Source organism: Dendrobates tinctorius, unplaced genomic scaffold (assembly GCF_039654945.1).
Source record: "Dendrobates tinctorius isolate UK_male_01 unplaced genomic scaffold, ASM3965494v1 ptg000127l, whole genome shotgun sequence".
Lineage (NCBI taxonomy): Eukaryota > Metazoa > Chordata > Amphibia > Anura > Dendrobatidae > Dendrobates > Dendrobates tinctorius.
The window spans coordinates 11,876,703-11,894,641 of NW_027361795.1; the positions used below are offsets into that span (position 1 = coordinate 11,876,703).

Below are 17,939 nucleotides of genomic sequence, written 5' to 3' on the forward strand. Positions count from 1 at the left end.
TGGACCCCGAGCGGTGAACGCACTTTATTATTTATTTTTATTTAGTGTGTTCCGCCGTTCCTAACAGGTACACATCGGGTTTCTAGGCGCCGCGCGCCCCTTAGAAACCCGATGTGTACCTTGGTTACCAGCTCCTGCTCGCTGGTCTCCGGCCTGTCACACGCAGCGATGCGTGCTGGCCAGCGGGAGACCAGCGTCCACAAAAATGTCCAGACGTTTCAACAACGATCAGCGATACCCGGCAGTGGGGGCGGTCACTGATAGCTGTCACACACAGCGATCTCGCTGGTGAGATCGCTGTTGCGTCACAAAACTTGCGACTCAGCAGCGATCTCGCTAGCGAGATTGCCATGTGTAGCGGGGGCTTTACACTGTATGTTCCTGACTAGAGTGCTACCCTGCTGTGAACACTGTTGCTCCTCATCCTCCAAGACTGTCTCCTGGCTGAATATTAGTCTACCTGTCCACTGTTGGTACAGGAAGCCATCCTTCAAGACATGTGTGGACGCTTGGCCAGATAATGGTGTGAATGGTGAAAGGCATTTGGCCTTGACTCCATTTGGGGTTTAGAATCTCATCATCTCCTATCACATCATCACACCTCTCCAGTCTGTCCTCAACCCTGCTGCCCTACTTTTCCACTTCTCCTCTTTGCTAATCCCCAAGCTACTAACACTGACCTACAAAGTAGTCCATTATATGTCTCCCCCATATATCTCTGAACTAATCTCATGATATCTCCCAACACATAATCTCTGGTCCTCCCAAGACCTCCTTCTCTCCTACATAATCGCACGTTCCTCATCCAATCGCCTGCAAGACTTTTCCTGAGTATCCCCCATCCTGTAGAATTCTGTGGCCCAACACAACCGATTATCCTCTACATTATGAAATTTCAAGCGGATCTTGAAAATCCATGTCTTCAGAAGAGCTTAGAGTCTACAATGAGCCCACTGCCACCTCGCGGATAACAGAGTTGCTGCAGCCCCCGAACCTACTGTCTCCCTCATGTAAAATGTGTGGCCACAAGGGTAGGGTCCTCTCCCCTCAGTACCTGTCCATTAGTTTGTTAATTGTAATTTCAAATGTGTTTTGTATGTAACCTCTCCTCATGTACAGCACCATGGAATCAATGGTGCTTTAATTAAAATTATTAATAATAATAATAATAATAATAATAATCCTCTGCATGATGTTCCACCCAGTCCTCACCCTTGCCATCTTTGCCATACTACACAAAGCAGAAAGCTTCAGCAGTGGTCAGCTGACAGTTTGCACTAACCTTTCCACCTACTCATCCTCCAACAAAACAAGTGGTTGGGCATCAATGCACTCAATTTCCTCCAATGGTTAGCCAGGTCCAGGTGGATGGCCAACGGAACCACAGTCAGCAGAGTCATCAAAAAGCAGAAGTGACAGCTGCATGACTTGAGGCTCCGACTGTTTGCCTGATTTGCAAGGGGGTGAGGTGGAAGACAGATGCCCATGGGCCGCAGGTGAAAAATCTGCGTTTTCACAAGGGTTGCGGGTGGAAGACAAAGCAAAGGAACTGAAGGCACTCTCAGTCAATCAATGAAAAACCAGTTCTACGTGTTCTGGCCTCACCATTTGTCCAGCTGTACTCGTGCCTATGAAATTACACAGAATTTCCTGCACCAGAGAAAGGTGTTTCATTTGCATGCGTAGCAGGCAGTGCTGTGGCATCGGTAAGCGAAACCTCAGACTCCTCTATTTCCCTGACTCCCGACTTCACAGCTCTGCCTCACTACTGAGCATGTACACTTAATAACTTTCCCAAATTCTTCTGAAAAATTTTACAGCACATACTGCATTGAACTACTGTACCCAATTTATTATAGTGGGTACGGAAACTATTCAGACCCCTTTAAATTTTTCACTCTTTGTTTCATTGCAGCCATTTGGTAAATTCAAAAAAGTTCATTTTTTTTCATTAATGTACACTCTGCACCCCATCTTGACTGAAAAAATAGAAGTGTATACATTTTGAAAATTTATTAAAAAAGAAAAACCAAAATATCGCATGGTCATAAGTATTCAGACCCTTTGCTCAGACGCTCATTTTTAAGTCACATACTGTCCATTTCCTTGTGATCCTCTCTGAGATGGTTCTACTCCTTCATTGGAGTACAGCTGTGTTTAATTAAACTGATAGGACTTGATTTGGAAAGTCACACATCTGTCTATACAAGACCTCACAGCTCACAGTGCATGTCAGACAAAATGAGAATCATGAGGTCAAAAGGAACTGGCCAAGGAGCTCAGAGACAGAATTGTGGCAAGGCACACATCTGGCCAAAGTTACAAAAGAATGTCTGCAGTACTCAAGGTTCCTAAGAGCACAGTGGCCTCCATTATTCTTAAATGGAAGAAGTTTGGGACCACCAGAAGTCTTCCTAGACCAGGCTGTCCAGCCAAACTGAGACATCGTGGGAGAAGAGCCTTGGTGAAAGAGGTAAAGATGAACCCCAAGATCACTGTGGCTGAGCTCCACAGATGCAGTAGGGAGATGGGAGAAAGTTCCACAAAGTCAACTATCACTGCAGCCCTTCACCAGTCGGGCCTTTATGTCAGAGTGTAATATATAAAGACGTTTTGGCACAACTTCAAAAGTGGTGGTGCACAAGTAGAATCCCAATCCATATACTAGTATAGAAGAACCTGGCACACACACGTTAATGACTGCAAGTGAAAAGGGAGTGTTTTAATAAGATACAGTACATACAGTAAACGTTTTGGTCACAACGACCTTCGTCAATGTACTGAAAATAAAAAATGACAAAATTTTAAATAAATCAAACAAAGTATATACAATGTGGATAATCTTGGGTACAAGTATATGCAGAAATTGGAATTATGCCGTATACCAATAACAGCTTATAGCAAAAATTGTAATACAAGATTTGATAATCACTGACACTCTGAAGGACTCAAAATTATATATACTCACGTGCCTATATAGTGTACTGACTGCATTTGTATATAGGGCAACCTGTTCTATAAAGAAAAGATATTATGTTGTAGATGTTTATTATGAATGCCCATACCCAAGTCACCATGTGCCCATAATACCAAAAAGGTGCTACATACCATAAGGAATAATGCTAGAGCATGGAGGGTTAGTTTGTCTCCTTAAAAAGAGCCTGAAAATAAGAGGTACTAAAGTGACCTATTTGTGCCATGCTGCTGGTCCAGAATTGTGTGACAGCAATAAGGTATCTTACCGTTGGTGATAACGTGGAACGGTAACTAGCCTGGACGCGGTTTCCACCGCTTGTCTCCCGTGGTGTGAGGAGTGCGCACGGACCGTGTTATATACATGGTGATAATCACCGCTAACCGGAAGTGCTAGGGCGGAAGTGCCTTAGCGTGCGGTCCAGCAATGCCGTCCAGTGTGTTCCACAGACAGGAAGGACGTGGACAAGGGGCGTGTTCGATATCCGTCAATCATGGATTACCAACGCAGGCTCTCCTATACTTAGCATGCTGATGTATCAGGTTGTGACTTAGTGCAGCGGTACAAAGGCTCTCTATCATTGTGCTGATCAAGTGGGAAGGTGATCATTGTGATTCCATGTTTTACTGAGAATGAGTTCAATTCCGGGGATTCTGTAATGAAGATTAATAACATTAGTATGATGTATATTATAGCTGTGTCACAATCTTATTGCATACCGAGAATAAAATAAAATCTACATGGATGACCTTTTCTGCACACATGTTGTGATGTGGAAAAGGTATATCGATGACATATTCTGTATTTGAGGGGGCAATTTAGACACATTAATCTGTTTCTTTTCTCGCCTACATTCCTCCTGGCCTGGTCTGGATTTTACGATGTCATATAGTTACCGAGAGATCATTTTCTTGGATACCCTTGTCATCAAAGATGAAACTGGCAGTCTTTCAACTGACATTTATGTCAAACCCACAGATCGGAATAGTTTGCTCCACTATGAGAGCTTCCATCCTACTAAAATGAAAGACGCCATACCCAAATCTCAAATGAAAAGGGTTGAAAGAATAGTATCCAATCAACAAATTCGAGAACAACGCATGGAGGAGATGCGCCAAAAATTTGTAGAAAGGGGATACCCCAAAAAATCTATGGTCCCCTCCACTACCCCACTTAAATCAAATATGAATCATCGTATCCCCTTTGTTCACAATTATCACCCCCTGGCATACCGCCTCCATACCAGCATACGTAGACATTGGCACCTTCTCACCACGGCACATCCGAATATCAAGGAATTTAAAGAACCTTTTCTACCCTGTTTTAAGCGCCCACGCAATATACATGACCATCTAATAAGAGCTAATATTGGCTCATCACAACCCCCCAAAAAACAGCGCTTCCTCATGAATCCAAAATTTGGTACCTTTCCTTGCCTACAGTGCACACAGTGCAATAATGTACTCAAAGGCAACCAATTCCTTCATCCTTACACTGGCAAAAGATATAATATTAAGGACTTTTATACCTGTAGCACGTCTTTTGTGAAATATCTGATTAAATGTCCCTGTGGGCTACTCTATGTAGGAGAAACCACACAGCCCATCAGGGACCGGATTTCTAAACACAAATCCACAATCAGGTGTAAAAACTTACTTCTCCCTATTCCATTCCATTTTATCACAGCAGGCCACAACATTGCTCAGTTAAAATTTCAAATAATAGAGCAGGTCCATGCACCACGCAGGGGAGGTAACCGCATTTTGCTACTTAAAAGAAGAGAGGCGTTTTGGATTCATGAGTTGAATACATTAGCACCTAAGGGGTTAAATAAGGAGTATGACGTGCAATCCTTTTTATCATCATAGATATCATTCTAATTAAATGGCTGTCTATTGTGATGTTTATTTTATTTTATTCTCGGTATGCAATAAGATTGTGACACAGCTATAATGTACATCATACTAATGTTATTAATCTTCATTACAGAATCCCCGGAATTGAGCTCATTCTCAGTAAAACATAGAATCACAATGATCACCTTCCCGCTTGATCAGCACAATGATAGAGAGCCTTTCTACCGCTGCACTAAGTCACAACCTGATACATCAGCACGCTAAGAATAGCAGAGCCTGCGTTGGTAATCCATGATTGACGGATATCGAACACGCCCCTTGTCCACGTCCTTCCTGTCGGTGGAACACACTGGACGGCATTGCTGGACCGCACGCTAAGGCACTTCCGCCCTAGCACTTCCGGTTAGCGGTGATTATCACCATGTATATAACACGGTCCGTGCGCACTCCTCACACCACGGGAGACAAGCGGTGGAAACCGCGTCCAGGCTAGTTACCGTTCCACGTTATCACCAACGGTAAGATACCTTATTGCTGTCACACACTTCTGGACCAGCAGCATGGCGCAAATAGGTCACTTTAGTACCTCTTATTTTCAGGCTCTTTTTAAGGAGACAAATTAACCCTCCATGCTCTAGCATTATTCCTTATGGTATGTAGCACCTTTTTGATATTATGGGCACATGGTGACTTAGGTATGGGCATTCATAATAAACATCTACAACATAATATCTTTTCTTTATAGAACAGGTTGCCCTATATACAAGTGCAGTCAGTACACTATATAGGTACGTGTGTATATATAATTTTGAGTCCTTCAGGGTGTCAGTGATTATCAAATCTTGTATTACAATTTTTGCTATAAGCTGTTATTGGTATATGGCATAATTCCAATTTCTGCATATACTTGTACCCAAGATTATCCACATTGTATATACTTTGTTTGATTTAAAATTTTGTAATTTTTTATTTTTAGTACATTGACGAAGGGCGTTGTAACCGAAACGTTTACTGTATGTACTATATCTTATTAAAACACTCCCTTTTCACTTGCAATCATTAACGTGTGTGTGCCAAGTTCTTTATGTCAGAGTGGCCCGACGGAAGCCTCTCCTCATTGCAAGACATATGAAAGCCCACATAGAAAAAACATATGAAGAACTCCCATACTATGAGAAATAAGATTCTCTAGTATGTCAGGGTCACTGGCACAGTGTACGATGGGAGAAATGTGTCACTGCGCATGTTGGCGTCAGTGGTATGAAACCAGGATATTTTTCCTCCAGCACACTAAGTGTTGGGAGGGTTAAAGTAAGCTGCATACATGAGCTGGTTTTATGTGAGCACTCAGAGTGGGAGGGAGAGTGCTCACCATATCTCTTTCTGCAGCTGACACCGGCAGGTGTACTAGCAGGCCCTGCGGTGATGTCACAATTATGTGATCATTACATGGTCCTGGGTTAAATACCTGGACAGGTGAGACAGTCTGGGTGGTGTCTTAGGAGAGGAAGTACTCCCACATAGCTCCAAGGAGGAGCGGAGGACTTTGCCAGGTGCCTACAGGTTGAGAAAATGGACTCTGTTACACTTTGTTTTGTATTTCTGTTAAGCCAGAAAGGCTATGTTTTTGTTTTGAAAATCCTGCCTTGGTGTATGCTGACTCCAATAGGAAGCAGCAAAGCGTGTCAACCCCCCACACTGGTCTGATGAGACGAAGATAGACCTTTTTGGTAATAATTCTAAGCGGCATGTGTGGAGAAATCCAGGCACTGCTCATCACCTGCCCAATACAATCCCAACAGTGAAACATGGTGGTGGCAGCATCATGCTACAGGGGTGTTTTTCAGCTCCAGGGACAGGACGACTGGTTGCCATTGAAGGAAATATGGATGCGGCCAAGTACAGAGGTATCCTGGATGAAAACCTTTTCCAGAGTGCTCTGGACCCTCAGACTTGGCCTAAGGTTCACCTTCAAACAAGACAATGACCCTAAGCACACAACTAAAATAACAGTGGCTTCGGAACAACTCTGTGACCATTCTTGACTGGCCCAGCCAGATCCCTGACCTAAACCCAATTGAACATCTCTGGAAAGACCTGAAAATGGCTGTCTACCAACGTTTACCATCCAACCTGATGAAACTGGAGAGGATCTGCAAGGAAGAATGGCAGAGGATCCCCAAATCCAGGTGTGAAAAACTCGTGGCATCATTCTCTTGAAGCCTCATGGTTGTACTAGCTCAAAAGTGTGCTTCTACTCAATATTGAGCAAAAGGTCTGAATACTGGGTGCAGAGTATACATTAATAAAAAAAAATGAACTTTTTTGAATTTAGCAAATGGCTGCAATGAAACAAAAAGTGAAAAATTTAAAGAGGTCTGAATACTTTCCATACCCACTGTATTTTAGGAGTCTGAGTCGACTCATTTTATACAGACTCCACCAAAATGGACAATGACTTCACGACTCCAATACCATAACCTTGGTAGTAGGCACAGATCGACCACGCCCTCCATCTCCCTGCAGCAGCTACACCACCAACAGCTACACGGCCCTGTCCCCTATTTGATGCTCTCCTCATTGTTTTCAAACCAAAAAAGTGTAGAGTATTACACGACCTGTTTGCAGAGGGACAGTGGCCAGTAGACCATTACACTGCCTGTTTTCAGAGTTCTTCCCCCTCCACATCCACCCCCCCAAAACACACCCACAAAACCAGTGTTGGCTACCTCTATCTGGACCTCCGCCACTTGCTTCTAGATTCTTATTTTATTTGTTTTTTTTATATATATAACAAAAAAAATAGTCTTGGATATCTCCTCCTCCCCTGCCTCTTCCACCTACACTGCCACATTCATCTCCTCCACTTGGACTTGCGCCTCCTGATTTAAGATTTTTATTTTATTCTGTGTTATTTTAGATACTTTCCCTATCCACATTTGTTTGCAGGGCAATTATCCTGCTCTTACTACTTGGAGCTTCCATTTGCAACCCCTGACTATGACCTTTTAAAGCCTGTTTCAAATGTCCTGATATTTCCGGTACCGGTAAAACAAAAATAAAAAAGAACAAATATCCCAATACGGTCCAATATTCTGCCCCAAGCCGTAATCAATGTCTGGGGATTACTAGTTTTCAACCTGGACGGTGCAAAGATGCGACCGTCCAGGCTGAGAACCACAGGTGATTGAGTTGATGCGAGTGCAGCATCATCGAAGATAGGGCCGATTGCTAAGGCTGCGCTCCCAGCCGGACTAAACTGCGGTGATCTCCGCACTGTGAGAAAAAGTCACTGAGTTCACTGCAGTTAAAAGTTATTGAGATAATTGCACTTCAACTCAGTGAGTTCACCACAGGTCTTTGGTGTACTCAGTGACTTTTTGTCACAGTGCTGAGGTCACTGCAGTTCAGACAGGCTGGGAACGCAGCCTCAGTGACCAGCGGTAATCTTGATGAGGTCAACGCTGCTCACTGATGCTGCGTTGACCAGTGGTTCTCAGCCTGGATGGTCGCATCTTGGCACCGTACAGGTTGAAAAGTATTTATCCCCAGACATGAATTACGACATAGGACAGAATGTTGGACAGCCGAGGGATATTTGTTTATGTTTTATTACAAGAAATGAGGGATTCAGTGGAATGGGCGTTATGTGAGTATAACTGTTTGTTATTTTTAAATAAAAATGGAAGAGTGTGCTTTGTTTTGATTTCAAATAAAAGAATTTATACTTGCTGTGTGTTTATTTACCATACAAGTACAGGATTAGTAATGGATAGGTGTCTTATAGAAGCCTCCCCATTACTAAACCGTGGGCTTGATGTCACAAGACAACACAAAGGTGACATGAACCCCACAAATTTTACCCCACTTGCTACCGCTAGGACAAGTGGGGAGAGGCGGGCAAAGTGCCAGAAATGGTGCATCTAATAGATGTGCCTTTTCTGGGCAGCTGCAGGCTGCTATTTTTTAGGCTGAGGGGGTCAATATCAATGGCCCCTTACCAGACTGAGAATAAAAGCTCTCAGCTCTCTCCTTTAGATAGGCTGGTTGTCAAAAATGGGGGAGACACCATGCCATTTTTTTTATTATTTAAAGAATTTATTTAAAAGAAACAGTGTGGGGACCCCTCTATTCCTGATAACCAGCATTGCTAACGCTGACAACTGAGGGTTGCATCCCCCAGCTGTCAGTTTTGCCTGGCTGGTTGTCAAAAACACAAGGAGACATACGCTGTGTTTTTAATTTATTTATTTTTTTATAGCGCAGGTGGGAGTTGATGAATACTCCCATCAGCCACTCCTGTTCGCACTGTTATCGGCTGACTATAACTCATCATTCTCTCTGCTCGCAATGATCGCTGGCAGAGCAGGGGAGAATGATGAGAGCAGTCTTTAACACCCAGCGCCGGGGAACAAAGCTAACTGTACCAGTGCTTATCAGTCGCCGGTAAGTGTCACACAAATGACATCCCCATGTACGTGCGCTGGACGTTTGCGGCCCATGCTGCTGTTAAAATCGGATATGTCCGGGAATTTTACTCATGGACACAAGGTCTGTGGAAACACACTGACGTGCACAGACCCATTTATTTGAATGGTACCTGTCTAAGTGCGAAAACTGTCACAACACGTACCGGACACACCGACATCTCTGAAAGAGGCCTTACAGCTGTTTTAAAACACTGAAGTTAGGGTACCCATTGACTTCTATTGGGCTCGGGTCAATTTCAAGGTCAAGTTCGAACTTAAACTTCTTACTGTGTTTGTCGAACTTGAACATCCACAAGTTCGCTCATCTCTACTCATAATATTATACTGTAATACAGTACTATTTATTGCAGTATATAGTGAATATTTCAGTCTCCTAAAGAGCTCAGCTCTTGCTTAAAAGGTGTGCAGAAATGGCAGGAATGAGGACATTAAGGCTGTGTGCCTATGTTGTGTTTTTTATGTGTTTCCACCGCATTTTTGCCGCAGCGGAAACGCTTAAAAAACGCATCCCCATGCAATCCTATGGTATTCCGCAGTTGCTGTGCCAATGCTGCAGATTTTACCACTGCAGAATCGCATAGCGGTAAAATCCACAGCATGTTCATTTTTTCTGCGGAATCGCGGCAATTCCGCCTCCATAGGATTGCATTGAAACGCTCACTTTATGCATGTGGCTATGCCCACCATGCGAAAAGTGAGCGCTTCATGAGCGGATGGTACCCAGGGTCTGGAGGAGAGGAGACTTTCCTCCATGCCCTGGGTACCATATCCATGTAAAAAATAGAATTAAAATAAAAAATATGGATATACTTACCCTCTGTCAGCCCCCGGAGTTGTCCAGCCTCTCAGCCACTATGCCAGCATCTTCCGTTCCCAGGGATACATTGTGCGAATTATCTCTGATGAAGTAGCGGTCTCGCGAGACCGCTACGTCATCAGAGGTCATTGTCGCAAGGCATCCCTGGGAACGGAAGATGCTGGCAGAGTCGCTGAGAGGTGGGACGACTCCGGAGGCCGACAGGAGGTAAGTATATCTCTATTTTTTAATTATTTTTAACGTTCTATCTTTTACTATTGATGCTGCACAGGCAGTATCAATAGTAAAAAGCTGGTCACACTTGTCAAGCACTATGCTTGACAAGTGTGACCAACCTGTCAATCACTTTTCCAAGCGATGCTTCAAATTGCTTGGAAAAGCGCAAGCGTTCTGCAAACTAAAATCGCTTGCAAAACACTTGTGTTTTGCGGGAAAACGCATGCGAATTCCGCATGCGTTTTACCTGCGGTAGGGAGTTGCAGAAATGCAGCGGACATTTCCGCAACATTTCTGCAACATGGGCACTTAGCCTAAGAGGCCCTCAGCTGTCATGGTAACCCATCGGTGCCCCAAGATCGCATTGTGGGCGGCCAATAGGAGCCAATGTGGTGCAGTAGCAGAAGTTAAATAATTAGCAGCGATTAGAGCTCATCTCTCACCACAGCTGTTAGACAAAGGTGCTGGCTATTTAATATTTGACATCAGCCATTTGGCATCAAGCTCAGAACATCAGCTGGCTCAAGACACCCTGACACACTTAATGCCAACTTCTCTACTAAGAATGGGACCAGTAATTTGCCATTCTTGAATGGTCATGAATAATAGTCTAAGATACTAAAAAAAATATGATTTGTGATTTCTTAGACTTCATGCCACCAATTCCTATATAACATGAGTTCACATGACAAAGAAATGTGAAATGAGACAAGATAGTCACATAAAGAACATAAAACATGACCTTTAAAAGGTACGAATTGAAGAACCAGTAGTAAAACTAAAATCAGGATATAAATACCTACCTTTCTCATATGTCTTCAGATTCTCTTTTAGGAGTTTGCAAAGCTGATAACCATTTAAATGGAAAAACCGCAATTTTTCTCTCAAGGTTTTATGTTCTAGTACTGCTGGTAAAAGCATTCCTAAACTGTCCATGGAAATTGGCAGTCCAAGGCCAAGTGCTAAAGTGGGAGTCAAATCCGTTTGTTGTATTATCTCAGGTTCTTCAAAAGTACCTAACAAAGAAGCCATACAAAGAAGATAAGCTTTAATAATATGCCAATTTAACCACTTAAACGCCAATATGCATTAAAACGTTGACCGCTAAGGCCTGTTTCACACTTCAGTCTTTTGCAATCAGTCACAATATGTCAAAAGTGTGCAAACGACGGATCCTATGCATATTGCAAAAAACTGATGCACTGGATCTGTTTTTATGTTTCATTATATTCCTCTTCCATAGAGAATTACGTGTCCAGGGGTACATTTTGTTTGTATGTAAAACTCAAAAAAAGCATTGTAAAATTAATCTTGTTTGAATTAATCATCCATACAATATTTCGTTCTCTGTAGTACATTTCATTGGTTTTTAAAACTACAACAAAGAAGTGAGATATTTTTCTGGATTCACGTATTCATCTATACAGTTTTACGTGCTTTTTGTTACATTTTGGCGTTATATAAAACTCAAAAAAAATTAAAACATTTTTAATTATTCAATTACTGACCCAAACAGTATTACGTGCGTTATGTTACATTTTGGTGCCAAATAAAAATTTTAAAAAACTTGAATAAATGTTTATGGATTCAGTGACTCATCCATACACAGTAACATGATTCTTGGTACATTTCTCTGGTATATTAAACTGTAAAAACAACTTCCACAACTTTTTATGGATTCACTGATTAATCCATACACTGTAGCATGGTTATTGCTACATTTTGCTGGCATATTAAACTCTAAAAAAAAATCTTCCAAAACATTTTTTGGGATTCAATGATTCATCTATACAGTTTAACGTGCTTTCTGTAAAGTTACGGTGTGTTAAAACTGCTTGGCATTGTACAGTTCATAAAATATATTTGTTCCAAAAATGGACTATTGTCATATATACTGTAGAACCCGCTTTGTATGAAATTTCATTTGTTTGAAATAAAAACCAAAATTGGCATACTGCAGGTGTACACTTTCTTAATATTTTAATGAGGCTGACCAGCTGTTGCCTTCAAGAGTGTATAGATGACCCTGCTTGTACTTTTTGGTAGGCTTTGCACTGTGCAGAATTTTGCTCACAATATTTGAATGAGGTTCTACAGTTGGTGACTTCAAGGTTGCATAGATGACCCTGCTTCTAATTTTTAGCAGGATTTACACTGTGTAAAACTATTGTGAATGGAGGAGTACCACAACTATATTTTGCTGACAACAATTGAATGAGGCTGGTGCCTTCAAGGTTGTATGGATGATCTTGCTTGTAATTTTTGGAAGGCTTGGCATCTATTGCATAGCCATTATGAGTATAGTCTGAGGACTTCCTTTATGTCTAATACAGGGTGTATTTGAGTCCTCCTTACATCACATTTTGGGCCGTTTTTGATTTCTTCATAAATTACACAGAAATTTCCTATTATTTTTCCAGAAATTTTAATTCTATTTTACCTAAATAATTATTTTTTTACATTTATTTTTAAGTTTTGACTTTTATAAAAGTCATTTTACAAGAAATAATGTTTCTTAACACTTTTTCCTGTAAGCTCCAATTTCTTATTGATTTGGAATGTTTTATTGTCACGCCTTAAAGTGAAGTAAAAGTGTGACACCATTGTTCTCAGCAGCAATCTGGGAGTCCGAGCTGCTTACAAGGGTCTTCACCATGCTGTTCTCCTTCCATTGGACACTTTTTCCATCTATTTCAATATTTTCACTGCTGACAGACCTTTTTGTAGGGTCTGCCAAAAAAATGCTTGGATTTCCCATTGACTCCCATACTTGTTCTTCAAACCAGCATCCGAGCATTAGGAATTGCTCGGTTCGATAACCAAGCATCAGAGCATTTTATTTTAGTGCTCACTCATCTCTAGCGGTAACCAATGTTTGTAGAAACGCACAGGGGTATTATTTTAGGAGTAAACTAACTTTGACAGTTGCCAGTCATTTCCTATATGAATGAAGCAGCAGTAATTATTATTCCACAGTGAACCATGTGGATATCTCTGTTGTTCCTAAACCTATCAATCTAGGACTATATTCATGAATGATGTTTTAGAACTATAGTTGTTATTAATCACAACTGTCAGGTTCTAAATCATGTGACCAGCAGGGAACCAAATTCCTGAGTATATATTCAATGTATGGCTGAAGGTGTCATTTTAGGTCTTTGGTGTGGCACGGGTTATTGAATGTTGATGCTCACAATTGAGACCTCAGTATTCATCCAATATATATCCTATTACTCACATTAGGAATATATATTGATTAGCCAGTTTGCAAGAAAATAGGAATAAGTGGTCAATATCCTATGTACTGGGAGAAGATTTGTGGCTTAAAATATGCTATTTTAAATGAAATTACTCCAACTAGATTAGACAGTGAATTATTAATTATATTTTTGGAGATATCTATAGGTAGTCAGTGAATTGCCATTACAGCCCTATCATACAATACTGAGTGCATCATACTGTTTATAGAAAACTGTGGGGGCCATCAAACAGTGTAGGAGGCATTATTTTAGGGGCGCACATATCATTAGTGCACCCTGTGCAGCCGCAAAGGGGACCAAAAGGTAAGGGTGGTCCATTTCAACCTTCAAAGGAGGTGCTAATTTTGATTTTTAGGAGCTCTTGGGCTGCAAAGGGCCCTTATATTGTTCTTGTACAGGGGCCCTTTTCTGTCTGTGTCCACCAGTGCATTATTTTGTGTATAGAGGAGCTATGGGACCATGATAGTGTATATAGGGGAGCTATGGAGACATCATATTATGTATAAGAGGACATTATACTGATAATTGGGGGCTTTGCGGGCAATATACAGTGTTAGTAGTACTGTAGTTAGCGGTCATACAGTGTGGGGAGCATCATACTGTGTACAGAGGATCTAAGGGCCATGATAGTGCAGATAGGGAAGCAGTGGGGGCATCATGCTGTGTATAAGGGTGTTTCTGGCTGTATATAAGAGACTATGTGGGTATCATGCTGTTTATAGGGGGGCCTATGTGGGGCTCAAACTGTACATAGGGTGGGTTATGTGGGGCACATGTTGTATATAAAGGCAATCTGCCTCGGGGTTATCCTTGACACTGATCTCTCTTTCAAACCACATACAGTATACAAGCCCTTTCCACTTCCTGCTGATTTCAACTCAAAAGTCTTTCCCGAATCCGAACATTCTGTAACCAAGAATCTGCAAAAACCCTAGCCCATGCCCTCATCATCTCCCGCCTTGACTACTGCAACCTCCTGCTCTGTGGTCTCCCCTCTAACACTCTCGCATACCTCCAATCTATTCTAAACTCTGCTGCCCAACTAATCCACCTGTCCTCCCACTATTCCCCAGGCCTCTACCCTCTGTCATTCCCTGCACTGGCTCCCCATTACCCAAAGACTCCAGTTCAAAACCCTAACCATGACATACAAAGCCATCCACAACATGTGTCCTCCATACATCTTTGACCTCGTCTCCCGTACTTACCTGCATGTAACCTCCGATCCTCACAAGATCTCCTTCTCTACTCCCCTCTTATCTCCTCTTCCCACGATTGCATACAAGATTTCTCCCGCGTATCCCCCTACTCTGGATCTCTCTACCACAACATATCAGATTCTCGCCTACCATCGAAACCTTCAAAAACAACCTGAAGACCTACCTCTTCCAACAAGCGTACAATCTGCAGTAACCACCAATCGACCAAACCACTGCACGATCAGCTCTACCCTTGCCTACTGTATTCACACCCATCCCTTGTAGATTGTGAGCCCTCGCGGGCAGGGTCTTCTCTCCTCCTGTACCCGTTGTGAGTTGTACTGTTTAGGAACAATGCACTTGTTTTTATTATGTATACCCCTCCTTACATGTAAAGTGCCATGGAATAAATGGTGCTATAATAATAAATATTAATAATTCTGTATATAAGACCCTATGTGGGGTTCATGATGTATATAGGGGGCTATGTGGGGCTCATGCTGTATATAAGAGGCTATGTGGGGCTCATACTGTGTATAGGGCATAGTTAGGGCTCATGCTCTATCTATGAGGCTCTTGTGGGGCTCATATTGTATATAAGAGGCTATGTGGAGCTCATTTTGTACATAAGGTGGGCTATGTTAGGCACTTGCTGTATATAAAAGTCTATGTGGGGCACTTGCTGTATATAAGCGGATATGTGGGGACTCATGCTGTATAAGAGAGGATACATGGGGCACATGCTGTATATCAGAGGCTACATGTGGCACATGCTGTAAACAAGTGGCTACATGGGGCACATGCTGTATATCAGAGGCTACATGGGGCACTTGCTGTGTATAGGAGCCTACATGGGGCACATGGTTTATATCAGAGGTTACATGGGGTGTATCAGAGGCTACATAGGGCACATGCTGTATATCAGAGGCTACATGGGGAACCTGCTATATATAAGAGGAAAAGCTAGATGAGGGCTCATACTGTATAAAATGTAGAAGGCTATGTGTGGGCTATTACGGTTTCTAGGGGGCTGTGTGTGGGCTCTTACGGTATGTAGGGGGCTGAGTGTGGGCTCTTACAGTATTTAGGGGACTGCATGTGGGATCACACGGTATGTATATAGATGGCTCTTTACAGGCTCATACGGAAAATACGGAATGTCAGTTACTTAATTCTGCTCAATATTAATTCATACAATTAATATAAAATATTTATAATTACTATGTTAGTATTGATATTGAGCAATCTTAATTTTGGCATATTGGTTCAGCCTCCACAACAGTCACGGTCTTTCATGTAGCCCTCTTGGGACAATTAATTACCCAACCCTGCCCTAGATGATGTCACCCCTGAAGAAGGCAAACGCTAAAATGCGTCTCAGGCTGGGCGCATCCTCCCTGAAGTCTCTGCTGTCATTCATACAGGTACACATTTATCTGACTTAGGCTAATTTCACACTTGCTTTTTTTTGCAGCGCGTTTTTCCCGCAAAAAAATGCATTGAAAAAACGCATACAAACGCATACAACTGCTGCATTTTTTTCAAGCATTTTTATGAGCATGCATGAAAAAAACGCAGCGTTTTTATGCGTTTGTATGCGTTTTTAGTGCGTTTTTACCGCGTATGCGTTTTTTTCCAACATTAGGTGGCCCCTCACACTAACCCAAACCATGACTTTACTAACCCTAACCCTAACCCTGACCCTAACCCTGACCCTAACCTTAACCCTGACCCTAACCCTTAACCAAACCATACTTAACCCTAACCCAAACCCTAAACCCTAACTAACCCTAACCCTGACCCAAACCCTGACTCTAACCCTAACCCTAACCCTGACCCTAACCCTAACCCTAACCCTGACCCTAACCCTAACCCTGACCCTAACCCTTAACCAAACCATACTTAACCCTAACCCAAACCCTAAACACTAACTAACCCTAACCCTGACCCTAACCCTGACCCTAACCCTAACCCTGACCCTAACCCTGACCCTAACCCTAACCCTAACCCTAACCCTGACCCTAACCCTAACCCTGACCCTAACCCTTAACCAAACCATACTTAACCCTAACCCAAACCCTAAACCCTAACTAACCCTAACCCTGACCCTAACCCTAACCCTAACCCTGACCCTAACCCTAACCCTGACCCTAACCCTTAACCAAACCATACTTAACCCTAACCCAAACCCTAAACCCTAACTAACCCTAACCCTGACCCTAAACCCCCTTAACTAACCCTAACTCTAACCCAAACCCCTAAATTCCATGGTTAACAAAAAAAACGCATGTGCAAAAAAACGCATACATAAGCATGCCAATGCGCACATATGCGCACCCATAGACTTATAATGGGTGTCTTGCTGTAAAAAAACGCATTGCGCGCGCATGCGTTTTTTTGAGGCAAGTCGGACGCCCAAAAAATGCAACAGGATGCATCTTGTGCGCCCGAGCGCATACCGCAAAAAACGCATGCGCGCAAAAACGCATACAAACGCGTGTGTATGCGCACATAAGCGCATCCCATGCAAAGTATAGGAAAAAAAATCGCATGCGTTTTTTAGCGCTAAAATCCCGCAAAAAAAAACGCAAGTGTGAAACCAGCCTTAGCCATCTATTACTATATAACACCTACATGAACAATATGGGTTATTCCATATGCATCTATACACTTTAACACCTTGTCATTCTATCACGTACATCAACATGTGCTTATATCACTTTACATGGGTCAATATAATAGCATTGCTACATGCACACCCATTTTCCAATGGCCATTTTGTATACTAGTAAACAGGCCATCATTGAGCGATGCCTCGTTTTTTTTCCATTTCCACTTAGTTCATTACCAGTATACTCTCACATGATCACATGTATTGTTATCATATTTGCACTGCGCCAAGTTTATCAGTGGATTTATGTATTCAGTTGCTTCTTTGGACACACAATTTTTATAGTTTTTAGATTATTCACATTAGTATTTGGATACGCACCCGCTGTCATCTTGTTGTATTACTCCTGCACATCTATTGTTTGGTCAATAAAGTTTGGATATTCAATAACACCATCTACCATATATACTCGAGTATAAGCCGATCCGAGTATAAGCCGACCCCCTATTTTTGCCA

The 17,939-nt window shown here is 42.2% G+C and overlaps 1 protein-coding gene across 1 annotated transcript in view; it reads right to left on the reverse strand.

Annotated features, from left to right (window-relative positions):
• Positions 1 to 10,963: 10,963 nt before the first annotated feature.
• LOC141047472 (GPI ethanolamine phosphate transferase 2-like) overlaps positions 10,964 to 17,939 on the reverse strand; it is a 98,653-nt gene continuing 91,677 nt past the window's right edge. Inside the window, exons 5-6 of the mRNA XM_073542583.1 lie at positions 11,157 to 11,369; positions 10,964 to 11,019 (exon numbers count right to left, since the gene is read on the reverse strand). Of these exons, the coding sequence (XP_073398684.1) occupies positions 10,964 to 11,019; positions 11,157 to 11,369 (269 nt within the window). The remainder of the gene's footprint in view (positions 11,020 to 11,156; positions 11,370 to 17,939) is intronic.